General features: G+C 41.0%; 1 protein-coding gene across 1 annotated transcript; it reads left to right on the top strand.

The window, feature by feature from the left end:
* The first annotated feature begins 178 nt into the window (after positions 1–178).
* On the top strand, positions 179–27,972 carry jmjd8 (jumonji domain containing 8). Its single transcript, XM_087998060.1, is given in 13 exon segments — positions 179–283; positions 7,476–7,565; positions 9,622–9,670; positions 12,890–12,986; positions 13,120–13,155; positions 13,997–14,003; positions 14,072–14,082; positions 14,116–14,157; positions 14,160–14,204; positions 15,486–15,605; positions 18,048–18,115; positions 22,836–22,970; positions 23,766–27,972. Coding segments are annotated over 13 exon segments (867 nt in total). The 5' UTR covers positions 179–221; the 3' UTR covers positions 23,871–27,972.

Genomic DNA, 27,972 nt, shown 5'->3' with positions numbered 1-27,972 from the left:
AGCTCACCTGAGGGACAAAGTGGATGGACTACCGTCCCATGAAGCCCTGCGACGCGTGGTGCGCGATGGGAACCGTAGGCCGATGGACAGGGAGAGAACTACAGATCCCGTGATGCTCTGCGTTCACGTCTGCCTGCGTCCTTCCTGACGTCGGCGTGCCGTGGCCGGCGTGCAGCCGTTGGCGGCGGCAGAGGCGGTTGTACGGGGCTCGACGCCAAGGCATGGAGCTTCGGATTGTGCTCGAGGCGGGGGACGCCGGAGGGCTGCAGGCGGCTGGTGGCTGGTGGCTGGTGGCTGGTGAGACGGCGCGATCCGGAGATCCTACCCCCACGTACCGTTAGGTTGCATTTGTATAGCGCCTGCCCCCAGGTTCTGCATAGGCCGGTAGTGGAGTAAGGGAATGCAATTCCACGGTCTCACTCTGATCTTCTCCGGGGCCTAGAGCTGGTAAAATGGAATTAGAATGGATAGATGCCTTGAGGGGTCATCATGGGCCTTTGTCTCTCCCCACCCCCAATGATGAACACAGTAAAAGTGTTGGAGAAACTCAACCAGGTCTGACAGCATCTGTGCAGAGAGAAAGCAGAATTAACATTTTTGGAGTCCAAAGATTTAATTCAGAACTTCAGGTACTGTGCTGTCAGATCTGATGAGATTTTCCACCATTATCTGTTTTACTTTGGATTTCCAGCCTCTCAATTTTGCTTTTGTTTGACCATATCTAAATATTTTCATGCTGATCTGCTGATAAACGGATGGTCAAAGAGTTTTATGATGTTGTTAGACGAGAGACAAACGGGGGGAAAGCTGCAGATCAGAGTCGAGAGTGTGTTGCTGGAAAGGCGCAGCATCCAGTCGAGGTTTCGGGCAGAAGCCATTCATCACGAATGAGGCTTGTGGACCAGGGGGTGGTGAGATAAATGGGAGGGGGGGGGGGGGCGGAAATGGTAGCTGAGAGTGTGATAGGTGGATGAAGGTATGGGTAATGGTGATGGGTTGGAGAGGAGGGTGGAATGGATCGGTGGGAAGGAAGATGGACAGGTCATAAGGGCAGTGCTGAGTAGGAAGGTTGGAACTGGGGGGAGGGAAATGCGGAAACAGGTGCAAGTCACAGTGATGCCGTGTAGTTGGAAGGTCCCGAGGCTGAAGATGAGGTGATCTTCCTTCAGGTGTCGGGTGGTTATGAAGTGGCAATGGAGGAGGCCCAGGACCTGCATGTCTTTGGCGGAGTGGGAGGGGTCGTTGAAGTTTTTGCCCATGGGGCAGTGGGTTTGGTTGATGCGAGTGTTCTGGAGATGTTCTCTGAAGTGCTTTGCGAGTAGGTGTCATGTCTCCCCAGTGTGTAGGAGACCGCACCGGGAGCAACGTATCCAGTAAATGACGTGTGAAAGTGCAGGTAAATCTCTGATGGATGTGGAAGGCTCCTTTGGGGCCTTGGACAGAGGTGAAAGGGAGGTGTGGGTGCAGGTTTTGCAGGAAGGTGTCCAGAGGGGAGGTGGGTTGGAGGGGGCGCGTGGATGATGAGGGAGTTGTAATGGGAATGGTCTTTACCAAAAGCGGATAGGGGTGGGGAGAGAAATATATCTCTGGTGGTGGAGTCCATTTGTTGGTTGTGGAAATGGTGGAGGATGATGTGATGTATACAGAGGTTGGTGGGGTGGAAGATAATTGGTCATGACACTAAGGACAGCTTCACTTTTTTTCAAAGTAAAACATTGGGAATCTTTTATGACCGCTTCCAATATCAGAAAGTGTCTTTATAATTTTTTTATGATTCATCTGAAAGACAACATCTCTGTAACAGTGCAATACTACCTTTGTATCATGTTAGGCTGGCACTCCAGATTTTTTGTATTCAAGTATCTGCAGTGGAACTTTAACCCAGAATCTTTGGCCTCCTAGCCACAGCTCAATTTTAAAAAGTTGACCATCCATTCCCAGCGCCCCTTCCTATTTTTCATCTGCGTGCTTACTGTCCTGGCCCTGTCACAGCCTTTGACCCCCTAGGCACAGACTCCTGAGCTGAACTATCTACTCCATATCACCAAAACTGCACACCCACCTCTGTAACATCCTAATCTTTGTCTGTACCTCAGCTCATCCACTGCTGAAGTCCTCACTTATGCTATTGTTTTCTCAGAATTTAACCATGCCATTGCTGTCCTGATTAGCCTCTTGTCTTGTGTACCCTCCGTAAAGCTGATATCATTCAAACTCTGTTACAGCTATCCTAACTCACGTTAGGTCCTGAGCAGCCCAGTACTTATTGAACCAGACTGGAACCGGATGTGGAAATTTAAAGTTCCAATCATTGTGTTTACAAATCTCTGCATGCTCTTGTCCCTGTCAATCTATGTACTGTAAACTTTCATAATCCAAGTCTTGAGATCTTTGGACTGCTCCAATTCTGGCTTATTGTATTTTCCTGGTTTTTGTTGCATTGCCATTGTCTTCAGTTGCCTGGACACTCCTTCCTCTATTCCTTTCTTTCCTCCTTCATAGTGACAAGCCTACCACATTGTTCAAGTACTTTTTGGTTACCTGTTCTAATATACCCTTATGTAACTTGTCAGCTTGTGATTGTTGGCATTCCTGTGAAGGCCATTGGGCTTTAGCTTTGGTAAAAACACTATGTAGTGCAAGTTGTAGTTCCAAATTAGGTTAGAAAGCTTCAAAATCAGAGAATTACATTGGGTGTAATTCAGCATCAAGCAGAAATGATGATTGCTCCATTTAATTTTATTGTATTTATACAAAAGTGATTCATACAATGGCATGGAGTCAAACCATTTGGCCCATGTGTGCACCAGCCTGCAAATGAGTATTATTACCCAGTACCAAACTCCAACTTTGTCCCCATACCCTTTCACATTATTTTTATCCAAATAATCGTCCAATGCCTTTATGCATTCCTCAATTTGACCTGCTTCCATCATGCTTCGAGGAAATGCATTCCATACCCTAACTACTTGCTGAGAGAAAGTGTTTTTTTTCCTCCTACTACCTTTGCCTCTTCTGTAAAGTTAAATTTATGCCATTCCGTTTCTGTTCTTTTTGCAAGCAGAAACCAATTCTCCTCTATATTCTCTCCAGTATAATCCACTTATAATTTTGAAAATTTCTGTCAGATCTCCTCTTAACATGCTTGTCTCCTACTTCTCTTCAATCTGTCCTTGTAATTGTAGTTTCTCAACCCTGGAACTATTTATGTAAGTCACTTCTGCACTCTCTCCAATGCGTTAACATCCTTCCTATAATGTGACATCCAAAACTGTGCACAGTAGTCCAGTTGAGGTCAAAATATTGTCTTATGCAAGTTCAACATCACCTCTTTGCTCTTGTATTCTATGTCCCTATTAATAAAGCCAAGGATACAATACTCCTTACTTGCTGCGCTCTATCTGTCCTGCCATCTTCAATGATCTTGGCTAATAGTGAATCAGCAGAGATCTATATAAGAGTCAGAGAGTCATAGAGACGTACAGCACGGAAACAGACCCTTCGGTCCAACCTGTTCATGCCGACCAGCTATCCCAACCCAATCTAGTCCCACCTGCCAGCACCCGGCCCATATCCCTCCCAGCCCTTCCTATTCATATACCCATCCAGATACCTTTTAAATGCTGTAATTGTACCAGCCTTCACCACTTCCTCTGGCAGCCCATTCCACACACGCACCACCCCCTGTGTGAAAATGTTATCCCTTAAGTCTCCATAATCTAACTGAATAGGAGAGCAGGCTAGAAGGTCTGTAAAATCTACTCCTGTTCCTATTTTTTATCTCCTGATGTATTAATTTATAAGTATTAGAGCATAACTGGACCAGACCATTTGATTAACTGTACCATCTCCAATTATGTATAATGCAACCACAGCATCAACACCAGTCATCAATCTCCATCCTCACATTTGAGACAGGTCAATTTAGGGAATACATTTACAACGTGCATTTATCCAACAGTTTTAATACACGTGGGTTTTAAGGAGGATCTTTTTGTTTGGGAGAGGCGGGTGGGGTCTTTACAGAAAATCCCCGAAGCACGCCTAGTTTGTTGAAATCCCGGTTACCAATGGTTGGAGGGGAGAGGGGAGGGAATCCGCAAGAGACTGTACAAAGACAAAGCGCTGACAGAGTGGATGCAGAGAATGAGCAGTTCTGGAGCTGGAAAAAGTTTGGGTTACGTGACCTTTATGGAAGATTATAGGTCAAGCATTGGATTTGTTTAAAGTGATGATGGCAGTTTTGAAAAGAAGTAATTTACAATTACAGCCTGTGAGGGGTCTGAGAAGGAATTTGAGAGGTCAGGAGATAAACAAGAATGGGGTTCATGTTGCAGATGATTGGTCTTGTATGTGAAATGAACTCGGAGAGGGCATGATCTTGTGTCCTCTGGAGTAGAACTTGAATATAACAAAGTTAAAAATCACTCAACACCAGGTTATAGTCCAACAGGTTTATTTGGAAGCACTAGCTTTTGGAGCGCTGCTCCTTCATCAGGTGGCACCTACAAGCTTGACTTGGAGGCTGAGTTAAGGCTGTAAGGAATGTATAGTAATTTAGCTACTGCTTAAAACAAAAATAAACAGTTCTCAGCAGGAGACTTTCTTCTGTTATCATTTTCACAGCATACAAGAATGTGTAAGGTTGTGGGGAGATGAGCAGCACACTGTGAATTGCTCATTAAGAGAGACAGTGAGGGTTTGGGCCAAATGGCCACTTTCTGTGCTGTAACAATTCTGAGTAGAAAGTTACTCTGTTGCATTTTTTTGCTGTACACCTCTAGTGACCAACCGCGAATGTGCCATCTAAATCTCCAGGATCTGTTTTTATGATCGGTTCAGCAAGTATTGAATGCTTCACTTGGGTTTGTAATGTTGTCAGAGCTTGACTGAACCACTGCCTTTAGCTGTTGTCAGTTGTTTGTTTTGCGATTGATTGTTAAATGCTAAAGACATGCTACAACCAGATTCTTATCCACACAGCACACCAGTTTGCTTGATGCTTTGTACTTTTGTGTCCAGTGTCTCAATTGATTGACACCTGTTGCAGTTCCCAATGAAGTTATTGCACAGTATTCATACAATGGTTAGTAAATGGATTTTAATTTATTATAATTCCAGTCATCAAACAGATAAGATCATTGTTGTGGTTCTGTTCGCCGAGCTGGGAATTTGTGTTGCAGACGTTTCGACCCCTGTCTGGGTGACATCCTCAGTGCTTGGGAGCCTCCTGTGAAGCGCTTCTGTGATCTTTCCTCCGGCATTTGTAGTGATTTGAATCTGCCTCTTCCGGTTGTCAGTTCTAGCTGTCCGTTGCAGTGGCCGGTATAATGGGTCCAGGTCGATGTGCTTATTAATTGAATCTGTGGATGAGTGCCATGCCTCTAGGAATTCCCTGGCTGTTCTCTGTCTGGCTTGCCCTGTGTTAGTAGTGTTGTCCCAGTCGAATTCATGTTGCTTGTCATCTGCGTGTGTGGCTACTAAGGATAGCTGGTCGTGTCGTTTCGTGGCTAGTTGGTTTTCATGGATGCGGATTGTTAGCTGTCTTCCTGTTTTCCTATGTAGTGTTTTGTGCAGTCCTTGCATGGGATTTTGTACACTACATTGGTTTTGCTCATGCTAGATATTGGGTCCTTCGTTCTGGTGAGTTGTTGGCTGTTGGTTTGTGTGCTGTTATGAGTCCTAGTGGTCACAGTAGTCTGGCTGTCAGTTCGGAAATGCTCTTGCAATTCCCAGCATGAGCAAAACCAATGTAGTGTACAAAATCCCATGCAAGGACTGCACAAAACACTACATAGGACAAACAGGAAGACAGCTAACAATCCGCATCCATGAACACCAACTAGCCACGAAACGACACGACCAACTATCCTTAGTAGCCACACACGCAGATGACAAGCAACATGAATTCGACTGGGACAACACTACTATTATAGGACAAGCCAGGGAATTCCTAGTGGCATGGCACTCATCCACAGATTAAGGCACTCATCCACAGATTGAATCAATAAGCATATCGACCTGTACCCAATATACCGACCACTGCAGCGGACAGCTGGAACTGACAACCGGAAGTGGCAGATTCAAACCACTACAAATGCTGGAGGAAAGATCACAGAAGCGCTTCACAGGAGGCTCCCAAGCACTGAGGATGTCACCTAGACAGGGGACGAAATGTCTGCAACACAAATTCCCAGTTCGGCGAACAGAACCATAACAACGAGCACCCGAGCTACAAATCTTCTCACAGACTTTGAAGATAAGCTCATGGCTGCATGTTGATTATTTTTGATTAAACCTGTTTGGATGAGTTACAACACCAGTGCATTCTGAGTTTGGACTTGAATCTGGACCTTCTGGCCCTTGAGTAGGTACACAGTCACTACATAAAACCCTCCCTTCTATATGTTGGTAAAAGGAAAATATTTTTAATCAGCCTGTTCATATAGGCTATGACACCCCTGGGGCAGGTGAAACTTAAACCCAGACCTTCTAGGCCAAAGACAGGAATACCACCACTCTGCCACGAGACCCATTTTTTCCTGCATGCAGAAACAATAACATTTTTTATACTTATGAATTTACTATTGTGTCTTCTCTTTAAATTGTGTTGTATAAACAAAACAGAGGCATATTTGGATTTATTGAGATTTATTTTAGTATGTTGTAGTTGTAGAGTGAACTTTAATACTCCATGAATCAGTTTTCAACTCCCCAGAAAAAATTCTCAATGAAGTGCCCATTAGTAATGATTTACAGTTAGAAATTGTGACCAAGCAAAATCCTCGCTGCTGTGTATTTTGATCAGTGTCTCAAAGTTATTTCAGACATTTGAAATGTTCTTGTGATTACTGGTTTGTGAAGTTTGCTATCACTAATGTCTGTTGGATTTCAGGAATAAACTGTTTTGGTTCCCTTGTGAAATGTCACTTTTCAACATGTTTTATCCACAGTACCTGTGAGTCACAGTGCTAGAAATATGGAGCACTGCTATGGCAGATTGTATAATGGTACTTTGGGAGCCTTGCCTTTGACATTTCAGGAAACTGATTTGATTATGGGAAAATAATCCCAGACCCGAAGGCTTAATAAATTATACATACAGTCGCATACACTTTTTCAAAAAGACCAATGATCTTTAGTTACATTATATAAAGGCTGTATGCAAAGATTTCAGTGAATTTAACTGACCCAAATTTTAGTTTGTTAGGATTTCATTTCAGATATCATATTTGAAATTCTTGATTATCTAATGAGAAAAAACAAATAACTATTTGCAGTCATGTCCTGACTGAGAGTGTCTCAAAGCACATCTTGGTAATGTGTTAGTTTTAAATGGCCTGGAATTTTATAGGCAAACCCAGATGGCGTTAAAGCCTTCTAACTGTCTTACCTGTTTAGTGATTTATGTGTTAATCCCACCAACTGCTCTGCACAATGACTTGGAAAATTCATTTTGCACTTCCTGTTTGCAGGAAGACAGAACACTCCACACAGATGGTTGACCAAGGACCCTGCAATGTGGAAGTGAGAGACACTTTGACCTATTCTGAATTTGTTCACCGGTATGTTTTTGCAGCTAAGCTGAACATATCCTTCAGTCCTCTACTTGTGGAGTTTGAAATGTATCTCATCTAATCATAGCCATTGCCAAATCCACTACATCCGTCTCCAACATCTCCGCCTTTTAGAATTTGAATTTACTGAAAATCTCTGCTATAATATTGGTGGATCCTTGGCATGGACCATTATATTTGTGTGTGTGGTGAGTGCAGAGTGTCTTAAGTCTGTGTGTGTGTGTGTGTGTGTGTGTGTGTGTGTGTGTGTGTGTGTACACGTGTGTGTGTGTGTGTGTGTGTGTGTGTACACGTGTGTGTGTGTGTGTGTGTGTGTGTGTGTGTGTACACGTGTGTGTGTGTGTGTGTGTGTGTACACGTGTGTGTGTGTGTGTGTGTGTACACGTGTGTGTGTGTGTGTGTGTACGTACAATGTGACACGGCCCCAAGGTCCCGGGCGCGGCCCCCCCTCCGGGTACTGAACGTAGCTATCGGCCTCCGCTCGGCCACTTTCCTCTGCTGCCTGTCCCGACGTCCACTTTCAGAGTTACGTTGCACTTTGCTCAAAAACCACATACATTCATGTAGAACTCTGAGCTCAAAAACTGCATGAATTTATGTCAAACTCTGTTATCTCACTTTTTAGATTGGAATCAATCTAAACATCAGGTCATAGACAGAGAACACAGGGGGCTAACACCTTCAACATATTGTCTAGCTATCACCATTGTTAACAGCTAACCCGAGAATGCAACTTTTTAAAAAAAGGGTTTTGTGATTTACCCATGAAAGAAGTGAAACTATCACTGTATTCTAACAGATGAAAGGCTTAACAGGCAATCAATTCTTCAATGTATAATTTCAGATACATCACACTGCAAATTTTTGCTATAAATTCTGTGTTATGATCGAGCCCTCCGCAATCACCTGATGAAGGAGCGTCGCTCCGAAAGCTAGTGTGCTTCCAATTAAACCTGTTGGACTATAACCTGGTGTTGTGATTTTTAACTTTGTACACCCCAGTCCAACACTGGCATCTCCGAATCATTATTTCCTCGAGGCTGTGTCTTCACTGAGCTCCACATAGACTAGACACAAACCGTTGCCTATTGATCCAAATTAACATATAATTTGACATATAATGGGAGATCAATCTAACTAATCTGCACACCAAGTGTTACCCTTGATCAATGCTGAGCTCTTGACTTGCCAAGTAGTCTGATACTTCATGAGATATATTTACATCTCCTTACTCAACTAATCCAGGCAAACATCTGATCAAAGATTTGTCGTTTTTATTACAACAACCACTTAAAAAGCTGCCTTGGAAGAGATTGTAACCGTTTATCACATGAGCTGACGTGAACTTAAAAGTTCGCGCACACAATAATGCATTTTGTTGACCAAGAGTTAAGATACAAGTTTAATCGGGATTTTCTGAAAGTAGCAGAATTGTTCACAGTTGCTATGATACTTAATAGATGTTGGGCTTAGCCTGAGAAACCATTGCAACAGAATCAATATCTTGCCCAATGATTACATCTCATCTGATTTACTGCTTTGTACAATTCATTTCATTTAGTTCTCCAGGAAACGTTGATACAAATTTGTCACTGGAGTATTGGGGCACATTGATCTAACTTATGGCGATTTTTGCCAAAATCGTTATGGTGAATGTTTGCTTTGTGATTATTCAAGAAATGCTCAAAGCTGCCAACAGAAACAAGAATTTGGACTAAATAGAGTAGTCTTTATAAATTAAATGGCTGTAAGGCCCTTGTGGAATCCATGTGTGATTTTTGATTCTATTTCTCATTTCCTTGTTTCATGTGCTTCAGTTTTATGACCTGTTGGTTTGAAAATGGTTGTACTTGGTTCTGCTGCTTCATTGGGTAAATCTTTGATGAGAAGACTAATTTGATAAGTATAAAAAAGTTGGCAAAATAAACTGTTAGTGAGAACATAGTTCTTACATGTTTCTGTACTTGCACTTGGCAGCCAATGAAGACAAAATGTTTGTATGTTCCAATTGTTAAAATAAAACATAGCATTCCATGTTTTACAGGTCCGCATATTCTAAGCCGGTGATTATCCGAGGAATCACACAGAATGAGGTGAATGACTTTTGATGTGCAGTTTTCTGTTCAAACATAACTCATTAAAAAGCAAAGTTGTGGCATTTCGAAGTGCTCTAATTTATGTTTGCTAGATGTATGCTTATGTGTTCCAAGCAAACGAGTCTTTGAACAGAATATATGCTTTATCACTTAGAATCTTTGAATGATACAGTGCAAGGAGGTCATTCAGCCCATTGTGCCAATTATGTTCTTTGTTCAAGCTAACCAATTATTCCTACACCTTTGTTCTTTCTTCATGGACCTGTGAATTCTTTCCCATTACATTTTTTATTCAATTCTCTTATGAAAGTTTCACCATCTTTAAGGCAATATGTTTCAGTTCACAACAATGTGACAGGTCAGATGCTTCTTTGTGTTGCCTCTAGTCTCTCTGCTAACACTCTTAAATCTGTGTCCTGTGGTTGCAATCCTGTTGTCCACTGGACACAGTTTCTGTGTATTTACTCTGTTAAAACCATTCATTATTTTATCAAATCTCCTCACAACACTGCTTTAAGGAGAACAACCCAGGCTTCTTGTGTTTGACGTGAGATTGCTGAAGTACCTCATCTCTGGTACCATTTTTGTAAATATGGTTCCTACCTTTTCAAAGGTCTTGACCTGTTCCCTAAAAAAATGATTGAGTGTAGCACAGATTGAGTGTAGCATTTCAGCTGAGAGCTAATTTGCAAAGTACTTCTGGCACTTGGCCAGGTATATGGGCTGAAAATCTCCTCTTTTGGGGAATCTGATTATCTACTGGATTTGCACATTTATTCTTTGATAGGAGAGGGCTTTTTGGAAATTACTCAAGCAATGCTTTTTTTGGTCTGGAATATGAAATGAATTTCATATGATTTGTTCTCTGGTTATGAATTCCTGCTGTAAAATTACTTGCCTCAGCAGTTGAGAGATTTTTAAGTAGAAATGTCACCCTGGTAATGTATTTAATATAATTACACCCACAGCCAAGTGTATTCAGCTGGTGCTGGTTAAGTGTGTTATACAATTTCCTGAAGAATCTCTAATAGTAAATTGGAGAAATCATTGAAATAAGGGTGGTACAAGTATGGCATGAGCTGTCAGAGAAAGTAGTGGAGGCTGGTACAATTGTAACATTTAAAAGGTATTTGGATGGGTGTATGAATAGGTATTTGGAGGGATATGGGCCAGGTCTGGCAGGTGGGACTAGATTGGGTTGGGATATCTGGTCGGCATGGATGGGTTGGACCGAAGGGTCTGTTTTCATCTCTATGACTCTAAATGGACACATGTTGACCACAGTACTGCCAAGCTAACCAGACTAGATAGGGGAGCAAAAAGAGACACTTTAGAAAATTGTACTAAAGCTGTTCAGAAGCATATTACTTGACTTATTCCTGGGATGAGGGTATTATCCTATGAGGGAAGGTTGGGTAGACTGGGCCTGTACTACTTGAAATTTTGAAGAATGATATATGATCTTAAGATTCTGAAGAACTATTTTAAGAATAAGAGTTCTTTCTTTTAAGAGGGCCTTGAATTTATTTCTGAGAGTTGTTATTCTGTGGAATTCTTTTATACCCAGAAAATAGTGAATGCTGCGTTATTGAATGTAATGAAGGTAGAATTAGATTTTGATAGACAAGGGAATCAGTGGTTATGGGAGTAGAAGAAAAGCAGGGGTCAGACTACAGCCAGCTCACCCATGATCTTAATGAATTGCAGAACAATCTTGATAGGCTGAATGGCCTAATCTTACTCCTAAATCATATGTTCTCACAACCTGGAGTGCAGGTTCATCGCTCTTTGAAAGTGGCGTCGCAGGTAGATAGAATAGTGAAGAAGACATTTGGTATGCTTTCCTTTATTGGTCATAGTGTTGAGTTACAGGAGTTGGGAGTTACAGAAGTTGGGAGTTGTGGCTGTACAGAACATTGGTTAGGCCACTGTTGGAATATTGCATGCAATTCTGATTTCCTTCCTATCGGAAAGATGTTGTGAAACTTGAAAGGGTTCAGAAAAGATTTACGAGGATATTGCCAGAGTTAGAGGATTTGAGCTATAGGGAGAGGTTGAATAGGCTAGGGCTTTTTTCCCTGGAGCATCGGAGGCTGAGGGGTGACCTTATAGAGGTTTACAAAATCATGAGGGACATAGATAGGATAAATAGACAAAGCCTTTTCCCTGGGGTGGGGGAGTTCAGAACTAGAAGGCATAGGTTTAAGTTGAGAGGGGAAACATATAAAAGAGACCTAAGGGTCAACTTTTTCATGCAAGAGGGTGATATGTGTATGGAATGAGCTGCCAGAGGAAGTGGTGGAGGCTAGTACAATTGCAACATTTAAAAGGCATCAGGATGGGTATATGAATAAGAAGGGTTTGGAGGGATATGGACTGGGTGCTGGCAGGGGGAACTAGATTGGGTTGGGATATCTGGTCAGCATGGACAAGTTGGACCGAAGGATCTGTTTCTGTGCCGAATGTCGTTATGACTCTATGATAACACCAAGATCGCACCTCTTAAAAATATTCAAAGCACTACACCTACAATGAGATGGTTTTGCATAACAATCCCAGTTATTTAATGGCAGTCATTTAATGTTCAAGAAGTTCGCTCAAACATTAATGAGATCATCAGTTAATCTGTTCTTGTTGGCATTGGCTGAGGGATGATTGTTGGCCGGAGCAAGCTGAGAGATTTCTGGAACAGGAGAAACAAGAGCAACTCCCCCTTCCCTCTCCTGCCAATGAAGACAATGCAGGTTTAGCTTGTCTGAAGTGCTGAAGACAGGTTTGTTTTCAAGAAAATGATCTACAGTTTGCTTTCTGGAACTTATTCAAGATGTAGTCAAAGCCAGCCCAGTACACTAGCCACCTGCTGACTGTTACTGAGTCAAACAGAAACATATAATTGTAGTCTGTTGTTGAGTAGAAGTTTAGTTGTACACTAGATACCAGGACTGTAATTTAAGCTCATGTTCAAGTTTTAATCTCTCAACTCTTTCTTCAGTCATGTGGTTCATGATGTAATTTATACTCTTTTAAATTATAGTCTTACTAGTCATTTTCAAACCAATCCATTATTCTGCACATGTAATGTCGAAATATGGGGATGTCATTACTGAGCCAACAGTTGTTATTAGTGTCAGACACCACAACAGGAAATGGTGAAGTGCCAAACCTCCTCTGAAAGATGTTCTGTGACCTGGCATTGTATGTGTTTGAATCTTGCAGCAATTCCGGGCTCTCTGTTCAAAGCAAAGTCTCCTGCAAGAGTTTGGAAATCGGTTGGTGAGATTGAGCACAGCAAACACTTACTCCTATCGGAAAGGTACACACGTTTAGTAAACACATTCCATACCCCTTTGTAGGCCAGTTATAATTTCTAACCTGCTGATTTAGTTTCTTCTGTGAACTACTTCAATACGGTTTTTTAAAATTTCCCTTTTCTTTTATATCCTTAGAAGATTTTAGTTCATCATGCTTACATCAGTTTTTTGGTAAGGCAATCTAATACCAATCTCAATATCCCACTCTCTCCCAAGAGTCTTGTATTCTCTGCTGCTTCAAATCATTATCCAGTTTTCCTTTTGAAGGATTTAGCAGTCTCCAGTTTTAAAAAGAATACTTGGTTGTTTTTGATTTTATTCATTCGCACCAATCAACAGTTTCATTCAGTGTACACACTGTCATTGTTTTTTCCAAATGTATTACCTCATTCTTTGATAAAGCCTCAGTTTTTGTGTTGTGGGCAAATTTTGTGCATATGCTCCCTATACTGAGATCCATATTGGATATGTGTAAAAATGTGTACATTGAGATGTCAAAGGCTTCTTTGTTCATAAGCTGTACTGTGCTGTATTCTTCTCTTCCTTCCCTTTCCCACTAAGTGCATACGTTAATTTTCCCAGTACAGGGTGCAAGCATTTGACTTCCTCACATTTTTTGGATGCTGCAAGGTTTGAAAATATTGTTGGTCATTTCTTCCCATTCAGTATCTCACTGGATGGCCTGACTTTCTCACTGGTCCATTTATTGCGATAGCTTTTTGCATTATATCCTTCTGAACACACACAGTTTTGTTACTGAATTTATTGGATGTATATGTGTAAAACACCACGACAAGAACAATTTTGTTTTGCTGCTTCTCCTGGGTTCCACCTGCTTTTCGCCTTCAGCTTTATATCTGTCTGCTGTAATGTATTGGTCCATTAGGACTGCTTAAAATGTGTTTTTGTCAACAGTGAATCATCGAGCAACGATGAATTAAATGTAAAAAGAAATTTATCCAATGCAATGCAGTATGTAATCTGCTTATTTTCTCTCCTTGTCTCACTCCAGCCAATATGTAAATAGTGTTCTAAGTGTAACAAAAATGAAGATCAAGGGAAAATCTGCAGTTGTCATAAAAATCAGTATAAATACAAGCAAAATCACCAGCTATACTCTCAAATAAACAGTTTACCGTATCTACATTACCGTTGATGTTCCTTTTAAAGAATATGTGAACACATGATGAAACCGCAGTCTTTGGATTCTTTGGGAAGCGGTGAGTTTTTCTTTGATTGAAAGATTATTGATTCCAAAGGCACCCTTTCATACATACCAATAGGAATGAAGAGAGAACAACAAATGAGGAATAATAATATATGAAAAGATAGCGGTCCTAGAACTTTGTTTGAACAGCACGTTCCTGCACATTGAGGTCATATTTTCGACTTTATACTTTACATCAGTGTCTTTTCCAGAATTATTCAAACTAGGGGTACTAAGTGAATCAGTATAAGAGAGTTCATATCTGATACCATAACATCCAACCTCAAAACTCACTTTTAACAAGAATCATTTTAGGTGTAACCTTTTTGAGCAAGATCTATCAGTTAACATGCTCTGGATCAAGGAATGGAACCACCAGAATCGCTATCAGATTTATTGTGTTAATCCCCATCTGTCAAATGTTAAGGTTTGGATTACCATGGTGAGAGTGGTTAAGATGCAGTGCAGCCAACCTCAAATGCCAGAACCTCATTACAAAACACCTTAGCACTTGTAGACAGACACACGCAATACTGCACGTTTATCAAGGAGCATCCCTCCGACAGACTAAGCGATCACCTTATACTTAGTGAATGAGCAAACTATTCTTGTCTGGGTTTTGCATTTGATAAATAAATAAATTTTTGAAGATGTAAATGGGCAAAAATGTTTTAATTTTGTATCGTGTTGGGCCAATGATTGACTTGTTATCTGCATTTGAGCCTTCATCAGTACCACTCTGCTCTAATCGCTCGGAGTGAAAATATGAGCAGCTTGATCTGAGCCATTCTCCAATTTCTTTTATTTTTTTGTGGGGAGACACTTGGACTCCCCAGAGCAACCATTCTGTGATCAGGAAGACGTGGCATGGTGCAACTGAACCTGTATTTCACCAGTGTCACATTTAGCGAAGCAGTACACTTCATACAAATGACATTGTTGACTAAATTAATTCTTCTCAAATCCGCTTATTGTGACTCACTATCTGTTTTATTAGCATATGCAGTTACAGGGAGGCAAGAGCCTTGTCAGTGAGTACTTAGAAGTCTTTAAGCTTGCTTTCAAGTTTGATCAGTGGACACTCCTCAACAGTGTTGAGTCATTCTTTGTATTGTAGCCTAGTCTTGATGACCCCACTGCTGTTGAGTAGCTGCAATGATTTAAAAGGGCACAGTGTTACTGTGGGAAATCAAAGGCACTAAGATGACTATATGGTTAGAGAGGGACAAGTGCATGTCTGGTAATGAAGATCTGCAATGACAAGTTGTTTCTGCGATGTTTCCTGTGTGAGCAGATACATTCTACTTCTTTGGAGATAACAATTTTACAGAGTGGGACTCGCTGTTCAGGACATATATCCAGCCTCCATACCAACTACCTGGGACAACTGGGGCTTACAGTTTCGGGATCGCAGGTTAGTCCATAAGGTCATAAAACGTGGAAATAGGTTTTTTGCTCATGTGTCTGTGCTAGACAGAATCTTCAGCTTCTCTACTGCGGTTTTGAACAACACAAACCCATCAACAAATAGACCACTTCAATGGCATGTGCAAGTCACAAGTCATACCTCCTAATATTGATGCCAGTACAGTTGGCTGAGGCAAGCAGAAATTGTCTTATGTATTAGTAAATCTGAATTTTATTTTGTGACTTCATTTTGGAAAAACTGATAAAATCACAGGCCCAAATCAATATGAAAGGTAGCTGTGAGGCTGATAGATTGAAGCTGGCAGGAATTTGTGAGGCAAAGTTATGGCGTTGAACTAATAGTGAAGGAGAGGATGCATGGGTACTAAATTTGAGCCAATAACTGGAGAAAGCACAGTGAGGCTGAGCTGTTAGATATAGGAAGAACAAAGTCAGGAGCTGTAAAGCAGTAAGATAGTGTTGGAAAAGAGATCAGAATCTTTTTAAAAACATTCTTCTTGATAGCAGAAACCCAAATATATTTGACAGTGAAACCTTAATTGAAGCAAGGCTGTGCCCAAGATTGGAACATGTTCTTTAGATTTATTTCAGTCTGTGGCTGAATCTCAAAGAAATCAGGAGTGGTCATGTAGCTGATAACTGAATGACTGGTTTGAAGCAAGGATCAAATGGTCTTAGGGTGTAGGTTTGCTCACTGAGCTGTAGGTTTGATATCCAGACGTTTTCATTACCTGGCTAGGTAACATCATCAGTGGCGACCTCTAAGTGAAGTGAAGCTGTTGTCTCCTGCTTTTCTATTTATATGTTTGTCCTGGATGGGGTTCCTGGGGTTTGTGGTGTTGTCATTTTCCTGTTCGTTTTTCTGAGGGGTTGTTAGATGGTATCTAGATCTATGTGTTTGTTTATGGCGTTGTGGTTGGAGTGCCAGGCCTCTAGGAATTCTCTGACAGGTCTTTGCTTAGCCTGTCCCAGGATAGATGTGTTAACCCAGTCGAAATGGTGGGTTTTTTTTTCATTCGTGTGTAGGGCTACAAGGGTGAGAGGGTCGTGTCTTTTTTGTGGCTAGCTGGTGTTCGTGTATCCTGGTGGCCTAACTTTCTTCCTGTTTGTTCTACATAGTGTTTGTTGCAGTCCTTGCATGGAATTTTTGTAGATGACGTTGGTTTTGTCCATGGGTTGTACTGGGTCTTTTTAAGTTGTTAGTTTTTGTTTGAGAGTGTTGGTGGGTTTGTGTGCTACTAGGATTCCGATGGGTCTCAGTAGTCTGGCTGTCATTTCTGAAACTTCTTTGATGTATGGTAAGGTGGTTAGGGTTTCTGGCTGTGTACAACCCATGGACAAAACGAACGTCATCTACAAAAATTCCATGCAAGGACTGCCACAAACACTACGTAGGACAAAACCGGAAGAAAGTTAGCCACCAGGATACACGAACACCAACTAGCCACAAAAAAGACACGACCCTCTCTCCCTTGTAGCCCTACACACGGATGAAAAAAAAACCCATTTCGACTGGGACAACACATCTGTCCTGGGACAGGCTAAGCAAAGACATGCCAGAGAATTCCTAGAGGCCTGGCACTCCAACCACAACGCCACAAAACAAGCACATAGATCTAGATACCATCTATCAACCCCTCAGAAAAACGAACAGGAAATGACATCACCAGGAACCCCATCCAGGAGAAAGATATAAATAGAAAGCAGGAGACAACAGCTTCGCTTCACTTGGAGGTCGCCACTGATGATGTTACCTAGCCAGGTAATGAAACATCTGGATATCAAACCTACAGCTCAGCGAGCAAACCTACACCCTAAACCTCAACCTGAGCTACAAAACCGTCACAAACCTTGCATCAAATGGTCTGCTGCACAGTTCAATCCAGTTTTAACGATTAGTCATTTTGTTTGGGATTTTGCATAAATGGAAAGCTGATCTTTGCCACTGAAAAAGAAAATATAGGAGAGATTTAACCTTCACAAGGGGAGAGTGGTAAAATGAAAAGAATGAATTCCCTCTGGCTGCTCTTGCTGACTTGGTGTATGGTTGCTTTGAGAGTCATCGGTAAAATTCTGGGAGTAAGTTGTTAGCTGTGTACACTGTTATGTGGAGACCAAGGAGTCACTGAAATAAAATGTAGCAAGGAAAGAGTCTCTTTAGTTGCATGAAAGTGAGAGAGTTAATTTTGAGAGAAGCCTAATTATTTGAGACAATGATTTGCTGTGTCAGTCTTAGCCTTTATTAAAAGACAAATTTGCTGAGAATGATGTTAATGATATTCTGTGTCTACTATAATGATACTGTGTCTACCATGCTTATTCATAATGATTATGAAGGAAGCACATTCTCATTGACTTGCATATAATTTGGAATGGAATGGAGGAGTAACCACGAAGTGTTTTCTTTTTGTGGTGCATATGTTTTTAGGTTCAGGGACAGGAGTGCCATTCCACTGGCATGGAGCAGGATATTCTGAAGTTATTTATGGAAGGAAGGTGAGAATTTTTATGATTTGCAACTTATACAAGCATTAAACAGCAAAAAATATTCAGACAACTGTTCCTCTGTCAGTATTTTGAAGGATGTATCCAGTTTAATTTCAATATTTCTCTGTAGCCCAGCACGTTTTTCCTTTTCAAGTACACATCCAGTTCCCTTTTACAGTTACAATTGAATCTGATTCCAGCATACTTTGAAACAGCATTTCCCCAACTCTTTAGAAAGGCAAGTGACAGATGTAGTTTATTATAGAGAGGTGTGAGTGGTTGTATTTGAAGAAGAGAAATAAAGGTTGGGAGCATGAACTCAGTGGAAAGATGCTGAAAGGTGTGAAGGAACAAAGAAGCCTGGAGTTTTAAATATATAAGTTCTTGCAAGTTCCTGCAAAAGTATGTGACATCAGCTTTAAAAGAAAAACTAATAGCATTTTGGGTTTTACATAAGATCAGAGGTTATAACAAATTTTGTGCAAGGCACTGATAAAGGTGCAGGAAGAGAAGTTTATGGAGTTTTCAGTATCCATTATAGAAGAAGATTAAAGTTATAGTATGCACAGCATGGTTTCAGAAAGATAATGTCAGGGTTATCATACTTACATTAGATTAAAATTGTGAAAGGTGTTAATGTAGTGAATTGGGAAAGAAGATTCCATCTAGTTCAGGAGATAGTGATAAGGAATCATGTGAAATTCACTTTGCTCAGTGTTGTCTGACTATGGAATGCAACAGGGAGCACTAAAGGCAAGGATGACTAGCTTCTAGATTAAAAATAAACTGAGGAATATAGTAAGCTATGGAGAGTGTTGGGATTTAGTTTATCTGATAAAGCAGTAGTACAGATTATCTGTAAATTTTTATGGTTCTAACTTATGTAAAAAAAATCAGAAGTTAACTAAAAGCAAAGCACTGTGAATGCTAAGGATCTAAAATAAAAACAGTGTTGGAGAAACTCTGGCAAAATCTGTGGCTAGAAAAAGGAAGTTAAGGGTTCATGTCTAATATGTCTCTTTGGAATTGAAAATTTACTTTTGAAATGAATGGAATCTCATTGCATAATGAGCACAGAATTAAGAAATATATATTAAAGAAGAAAAAATTAAATATCTGACATATATGCCTAGAATTTAAATTCCTGGAACTCTCAAACTGGAGTTGGTAGAATTAATAAATGTATAAAATGGGAGCGAATAATTAAATAAATTATTTTAGTTAATTTAGAAATGCAGTGAGGGTGGTTGGACAGGTGATGTGTCACAGCTGTAACACGTGGGAGCTCCTGGACACCAGTATGAACAGGGTCAAACACATCTACAGTAAGTTAACGCCTTGAACATCTTCAGCTCAGACTTCATGAGCTGGAGAGCATACTGCAGATAGGTCAGGTAGAGGACAGGTCACTGGGAATATTTTGAGGCAGCAAAGGGTCTTCTGATTTAGTCAGTGGTTAGGGGAAAAGAGTATGGAAGCACGTAAGGAGATTGAGGTCAGGAGTTCAGGAACCTCAGCCTTTGTAACTGTCCTAAAGGTTTGTGGTTCTTTCTGCTGCTTTAGATGAGGATGATTGGGTGACCATGGTACAAGAAGCCATTCAAGTTGGGGAGAGAAAAGGAATGTAGTGATAGTAGGGGACAGTATAATGAGGCATATTGATAACTTCATTGTAGCCAAGAACTCGGATCCGGCAGCTGTCAGGGTTCAGGACTTCTGCTCAGGGCTGGGTAGGAACTTTGAGTGGGAGAGGATCCAACTGTCACAGTCCATGTACATAGCAGTGGCATAGACAAGGTTCAGCATTGATAGAATGGAGAGCTGGGCACCAAATTGAACAGCAAAATCTCAAATATCATAATCTTCGGATTATCTCATGAGCCACATGTTTATTAGTACAGGGCACATAAGATGAGTCAACTGAATATGTAACTGAACAACTTGTGAAGTGGGTTCTGGCGTTGGGACTTGGCAAATTGGAAGTTGCAGTATGGGTATAATCTGCACCTGAACCAATGTTCTATCAACTCAGATGACTAGAGAAGTAAATGGGGCATAAAATAAACAGTGTGAGTGAAGAATGAAGCTTAGGTAAATATAGCAAGTTAAGAAATAAAGAAAGGAGAGTAAAATAATGATGTAGGAAATGATGATCAGAAAATCACAGGAAAGGACAAAGAGAATGAACCTAAGAATACACCAACAGTTGAGACTAGATTTATAAAGGTAACAAAAAGATAAAAGGTAGTAGTGCACATTGTAGTAAATAAAGATAATCTAATAACTTTTACTGAAATGTGGCTGTGATGGAGAGGATTGAATATTGAAGGATATATAACATTCAAGGAGAATAGAAAGCTAGGTAAAGGTGGGACTGTTAATCAAGGATGGTATTGATGCAATCAAATGTAGAATTGGTTGGGTGGAGATGAGCAATAGTAAGGGAAGAAGTCACTTTGAGTAACAGTAATCCTGTATATGACGAAGAATACAAAAACAAATATCAAGTAAATGATAGCAATAATCATGAGTGGCTTTGATCTACATGTGAACGTAAATTGTAGCCTTGATGGGTAGATCATAGAGTGCTTTTCAGATTTTTGGAGCAAAGCATTCTGGAACTAGCAGACATTAGGTTATACTAGAATTAGATTGGGTAATGTGACAAGATTAATTAGCGATCTCAATAGCAAATGCATACCTGATAGCAATGACCACAGTATGATTACATTTTGAATCGAGCTTGGAAAAGGGAAGAGTGGGTCTAAGACTATTGCTTCAAATTTAGAAAATGGCAACTACGTGGAAATGGAAGCTGATCTGTCTAAAGTGAACTGGAATACCAGCTTAGGGAATAGACCAGACGAGTAGCAGTGGCAGACATTTAAGGGATATTTCAGAGTAAGTATATTCCTGCTATAAAGAACAATTCCAATGGAAGAACCACCATTTGTGAATAATTAACTAAGTTAGGGAAAGCATTAAACTTAAGGAGAAATAATTGCATGGCAGGCGAGGTGATCGGACAGAATATAAAGAACAGCAGAGAATGCCAAAAAGAAGAAAGAAAATAGAATATGATAGGAAAGAAGCTAGAAGTGTAAATGGATTTCCAGAGCTCTATATGTATTTGAAAAGAAAAAGAGTAAGGGTAGTGAATTTTGGTCTACTAGAGTGAGAATCATGAGTCAATAGTAGATACTAAAGAAATGAGCAAATACTTTGCTTCTGTCTTCACCGTAGAGGATACAAAGGTCATCCTCCAAGTGAAGCGAAGCTGTTGTCTCCTGCTTTCTATTTATATCTTTCTCCTGGATGGCATGGACAAAACCAATGTCATCTACAAAATTCCATGCAAGGACTACATAGAACAAACAGGAAGAAAGTTAGCCACCAGGATACGCGAACACCAGCTAGCCACAAAAAGGCACGACCCTCTCTCCCTTGTAGCCCTACACACGGATGAAAGAAAACCACCATTTTGACTGGGACAGGCTATGCAAAGACATGCCAGAGAATTCCTAGAGGCCTGGCACTCCAACCACAACGCCATAAACAAATGCATAGATCTAGATGCCATCTGTCAACCACTCAGAAAACGAACAGGAAATGACATCACCACAAACCCCAGGAACCCCATCCAGGAGGTCGCCACTGATGTTACCTAGCCAGGTAATGAAACGTCTGGATATCAAACCTAAAGCTCAGCGAGCAAACCTACACCCTAAACCTCAACCTGAGCTACAAACCTTGCATAAATACTTAATTTATTGAGGAATGGTGTTTGGAGCATTGGATAGTGAGAAGGAAAGATGTAAAAGTGCAAAAATAATACCATCTGCAATGATGTGAATTTGCAATGTGAGAGTGATGAGGTGGTGGAGGGGTATTAAGGGAATAGTTCCTAAATAATCATTAAAGGGTGTGTTTGGTAACGTCTTTGTGATCGAAATTATGGAGGATGTTCTTTGGGAATTCACAACCTTATCATGGTTCTGGGCAGGAGAGAAAGGGGTTGGATGTTGGTTGTGGGAGTCTCCATTTGAGGAAAAAGGGAGACATGTTGGAAGCACTGTATGGAGGGTAACATCATGAGAACAAATGTGACAGAGACAGAAACAGAATGAAATGGACTTCTTACAAGAAGCCTGGTGTTAGATGTAGTCAAGGTTTGTAATTAACAATAGACAGCCAATCGCTACAAAAGCAGTCAGATGTTGAGGAACAGAAAAATCAGAAATGGACCAGATGAAGGTTTACATTTGTCCCTTTGACCTTTCCCGAACCTAATGGAGTTTCCCTTGTTCTTACTTTCCACTGCAACAGCTGATTGTGTTTTTGAGGCTCAGACATTGTTTCCAACCTTTGCTCTCAGAATTCTGCTATTTATTCTGCTTTTCCACACTGGAGCGGCCAAATGCAAATTGGGTGAGGGCTGAGCTGAACAATTGCAACTCTTCCCCCATTTTGTTCTGAACTTACTCACGAGGGGAAGAATTCTGCTATTTATGGTACCTTTGTACTGATCTGTTTTTGTGACAACCTAGTAGGTTAAATAGACTGCAGCAGTTGTCAGTGGGTATGCTGAAATGAGTATACCCATTGTATACTTTCAGAAATCTGTATATTTTAGACCTTGGTAATGAAATATACTTGAGTGCATATTTATAAGTATTCTAAATCTGGGTCAATTCATTTGTTCCAATTTCATTTTAAATATTTTGGACAGCGCTGGTTTCTTTACCCACCAGAGAAAACGCCAGAGTTTCACCCAAAAAGGACCACACTCTCCTGGATATTTGATACATATCTGTATTTGTCAGAAGTGGACAAACCCCTGGCGTGCACCATTCACCCAGGCGAGGTGAGCCAAAACCCTGTCCATTTTATACAATCTGCAATAGCCAAGGAGGCCAACAAAAACTCGTATTTACAACAGAGCCTTCAAGTAGTTCACCAGTGATCCCAGTATGGAGGGATTGCTTTGAGCAAAAGTTGAACAGGTTGCAACTCTACTCACTAGAATTTAGCAGAATGAGAGGTCCTCTCATTAAAACGTACAGGATTCTTAACCAGTAAATGCAGAGAGGATGTTTCCCCTCATGAGAGTGTCTAGGACCAGAAGGCAGAGCATCAGAGTAAAGGGATGCCAATTTAAGACTGCAATGAAGAGGAATTTATTCTGAAGGCTGATTCTTTGGAACTCCTTGAAGCTGTCAGGGCCAGAATCCCCTCGTATATTTAAGGCTGAGATAGGCAGATTCTTGATCAGTAATGGGTTGGAGCAGTTCAGGGGGTTCAATGGCCCACTCCTGTAGTCTTACATTTAAGAGCAATAATGGGCATCAAATCAGATATTAAGAGGGGTGACCAAAATATATCCTAAGGTGTTAAAAAATGGCTAAGGAAACAATTCCAAAGTATGGGCTCAGGAATGAAAAGGTAGGTATTGGTCTTGCGTGTGATGCTTCCAGTTAAATAACTTCTTAACACAGTCTGTTAAAGTAATTTTATTTTGCAGTATGTGGGTGAGATGTAGGATTTCGCTGATTGCAAGACTATTTTGCACTGCATGTAGAGCCTACCTCATTTATCGTGTCATGTTTTACCTCCACTGAGACTTTTTAATATTAATTGAAACTTGTTCTTTCCTTTGTAGGTGTTGTATTTTCCAGATCGTTGGTGGCATGCAACCCTTAATATCGTTGTGGTTCTGTTCGCCGAGCTGGAAATTTTTGTTGTAAACGTTTCGTCCCCTGGCTAGGTGACATCCTCAGTGCTTGGGAGCCTCCTGTGAGGCTCCAGGTCGATGTGTTTGTTGATGGAGTTTGTGGATGAGTGCCATGCTTCTAGGAATTCCCTGGCTGTTCTTTGTTTGGCTTGCCCTATAATGGTAGTGTTGTCCCAGTCGAATTCATATTGCTTGTTGTCTGCATGTGTGGCTACTAAGGATAGCTGGTCGTGGCATTTCGTGGCTAGTTGACGTTCATGGATGCGGATCGTTAGCTGTCTTCCTATAGTGTTTTGTGCAGTCCTTGCATGGGATTTTGTACACTACATTAGTTTTGCTCATGCTGGGTATCGGGTCCTACGTTCTGGTGAGTTGTTGTCTGAGGGTGGCTGTTGGTTTGTGTGCTGTTATAAGTCCTAGTGGTCGCAGTAGTCTGGCTGTCAGTTCTGAAATGCTCCTGATGTATGGTAGTGTGGCTAGTCCTTTGGGTTGCGGCATGTCCTCGTTTCGTTGTCTTTCTCTTAGGCATCTGTTGATGAAATTGCGCGGGTATCTGTTTTTGGCGAATACCTTGTACAGGTGTTCCTCTTCCTCTTTTTGCAGTTCTGGTGTACTGCAGTGTGTTGTGGCCCTTTTGAATAGTGTCTTGATGCAACTTCGTTTGTGTGTGTTGGGGTGGTTGCTTTCATAGTTCAGGACTTGGTCTGTGTGTGTGTGGCTTTCCTGTATACCTTTGTGGTGAATTCTCCGTTCAGTGTTCTTTGTACCATCACGTCTAGGAATGGGAGTTGGTTATCCTTTTCTTCTTCTCTCGTGAATCGGATTCCTGTTAGTGTGGCATTGATGATCCGGTGTGTTTTCTCTATTTCTGTGTTTTTAATGATTACAAAGGTGTCATTAACATATCTGACCCAGAGTTTGGGTTGAATTTGTGGTAAGACTGTTTGTTCTAACCTTTGCATTACTGCTTCTGCTATGAGTCCAGAGATCGGTGAGCCTATGGGTGTTCCGTTGATTTGTTCGTATATCTGGTTGTTGAATGTGAAGTGTGTTGTGAGGCACAAGTCCAGTAGTTTAAGTATGCCGTCTTTGTTGATAGGTTCAACGTCCTTTTGTCTGTTCTGTATGTCGAGCAGGTTGGCTATTATTTCTCTGGCTAGGGTTTTGTCAATAGAGGTGAACAGTGCCGTTATGTCGAATGAGACCATAGTTTCTTCCTTGTCTATCTGTATATTTCTGATGATGTCCAAGAATTCCTGTGTTGATTGTATAGATTGTCTGGATCCGCTGATCAGGTGTTTCAGTTTCTGCTGTAGTTCTTTGGCCAGTTTGTGTGATGGTGTCCCTGGTAGTGATACTATGGGTCTGAGTGGGATGTCTGGTTTGTGCACTTTAGGTAGTCCATAGAATCTGGGGGTGTTGTTGCTTTCAGGTTTCATTCTTTGTTGGTCCGACCTGGTTATCTGTCCGTTTTTTTTGTAGATTCCTCAGTGTGTTATTTATCCTATTGGTGAGCTGTGGTGTGGCGTCAAACTCCCTCTTTTGGTAGGTGTTGGTATCTGCAAGTAGTTGTGCTTTTTGGGTGTATTCTGCTCTGTCCAGAATGACCGTCATTCTGCCTTTGTCTGCTGGTAGTATGATTAGGTTCTTATCGTTTCTTAGTGATTTTAGTGCTTCCCTCTCCTTGGTGTTGAGGTTATGTGTTTGTCTTTTCCTTGTTATCAGAGGTACGATACTTTGCCTCACTGTTTGTTGTGTCTCTTCTGTCAGTCCATTGTTCCAGGGAATTCCTAGAAGCATGGCACTCATCCACAAACTCCATCAACAAACACATCGACCTGGACCAAATATACCGGCCACTACAGCGGACAGCTGAAACTGACAACCGGAAGCGGCAGGGACAGGCCACTATAAATGTGGAGGAAACACCACAGAAGCGCTTCACAGGAGGCTCCCAAGCACTGAGGTTGTCACCTAGACAGGGGACGAAACGTTTGCAACAAAAACTTCCAGCTCGGCGAACAGAACCACAATAACAAGCACCCGAGCTACAAATCTTCACCCAAACTTTGAACCCTTAATATCGATACCAGTGTCTTCATTTCCACGTTTTTAGGATGACCCTGTAACTCTAAATTTACGTGGCATGTAATTTGGAACCTTCCAATACAACTTTCTGAAATGGGAATAGCAATGAATAGGATTCCAAAAAGCCACTGCTGTCCATCTGGCATCACGATGGTTGGAAGAAACCTTTTGTAACCACACATTTCTAAGAGACAGGGTGGTTTGGCATGGGAAGGAGAGAGCTTGGGCTGTGTTTGAGTCGGGAATTTTGCTTGTAGCACCTCTTCAGAGGAAGATTAAATTCTTTTGACCTCCATAGATTCCATTAAAGACACTTAATAAAGCAAAATTGCTGCAGCTAAATACAAGTGTCAGAAGAGACCCTGCTATATCTATGTAGATCGCAATGACTATTTGAAGAAATTACCAGTCACTATTAACATACATTTATAGTCAGTCCACACTTAAATTATCAGGAACACCACAATAACTTTAAATGAGGCCAGTTTTCCCTGATAAATCACTTAAAACTAGAGCTAGGTTCTTGTGGTTTTTTGCTGGAAAAATGTAGTACAGGTTAAAATACTGTTTCTGTATTCCTGGCTGAAATAACTTAATTAAAATAAAATCTAAATAACTCTACAGTTTAGGTCCATCAGGATATTTCTTAAGACAAAAAAAATCAATATCAAGTCCACTCTCTACTCCAACCTGTCACCGTCACCTCTTCTTCACTCCCCCCCCCCAACCTTCATCTACCTATTGCTTTCTACCTATTACCTTCCACTCAGCCCCACCCATTTAACTTTCAGCCCCCCTTCATGAAGAGCTTATGCTTGAAATGTCGACTCTTCTGCTTCTTGGATGCTGTCTGACCTGCTGTGCTTTTCCAACACCAAACTTTTTGACATTAAGTTGAAATGACCTACACACAGATTTAAATAAAATCTTCAAAAGAAACAAATACAAGTGTTAAAATTGCACGAGAGAAATAAAAGCGAAGTACGAGATAAACTGGCAGCATCAGTGGACCAAGAAACAGGGTTAACATTTCTGGTGGGATCCATTTAAAAATAACAATGCATTAAAATGATGTTCTGTGAAAGGGTCACTGGACTCAAGGTTGATTCTTTTCTCTGCATAAATGCTGCCAGAGTTGCTGAATTTCTCTAGCAACTTTTGTTTTTGTATAAAATAATGTAGTGATGTAGTAAATTAGTATATGTGACCTCTGAGTTATTCAAATTATTCAGCTAGCCAAAACTGATCATATTCCAGGAACATGCATTCAGCACTAGGACACCTTGCATTAAATATTTCCATGAACGATAACTTACTTGGCAGAAAGGTGACTAAGTATTTGCATAACATTTGCATCAATAGATTTACTATATCCTTGATGCAATTGAAGGAACCATAGCATAGAGACTCCATTTGGGTCAGATGCATTACTGGACCACTGTGCTGTGACATGATTCCCATTTTGGAGTGTAAAAGTGACTGCATAATGTACTGTCAATGAGTGTGGTGCTGCAAAAGCACAGCTGGTCAAGTAGCAGAGGGGCAGGAGAATAGATGTTTCGAGCATATGCTCTTCAGCAGGAATGAAGAACTTGTGCCCGAAACATAGATTCTCCTGCTCCTTGGGTGCTGCCTGACATGCTGTGCTTTTACAGCACCACACTCTTAGACTCTGATCTGCAGTCCTCACTTTCTCCTGCATGTTGTACTGTTTAGTTATTTTCTTTTGTTCTCAATATTTCAAGGCAAGAACTTTGTGCCCACCCATAATTGCCCAGAATATGGTGATAATCCATTGCAGTTGCTCTCACCTCAACAGTTCGGCTCTTTGTTGACAGCTGGACTAAGACTGCAATGAGTTTAGAAGCGGAGGGTACCTGGTAGAACCTGAACTGAAGTGGTTATTCCTTGACAGGTGCCAGTTACTAATACTATGTCAACTCCATCATCACTTGGTCAGAGAAGGCTTGTTCTTGATTCAGCAAAGAACAAAATATTCCAGATGCTGAAAATCTCGGAGACAGAATCAACAATGGCTACCTACTTT

This window comes from Chiloscyllium plagiosum, unplaced genomic scaffold (assembly GCF_037043375.1).
Source record: "Chiloscyllium plagiosum isolate Xiang-an unplaced genomic scaffold, Cpla_swu_hap1 HiC_scaffold_20, whole genome shotgun sequence".
Taxonomy (NCBI): Eukaryota; Metazoa; Chordata; class Chondrichthyes; order Orectolobiformes; family Hemiscylliidae; genus Chiloscyllium; species Chiloscyllium plagiosum.
This window is presented reverse-complemented; position numbering and strand designations above follow the sequence as displayed.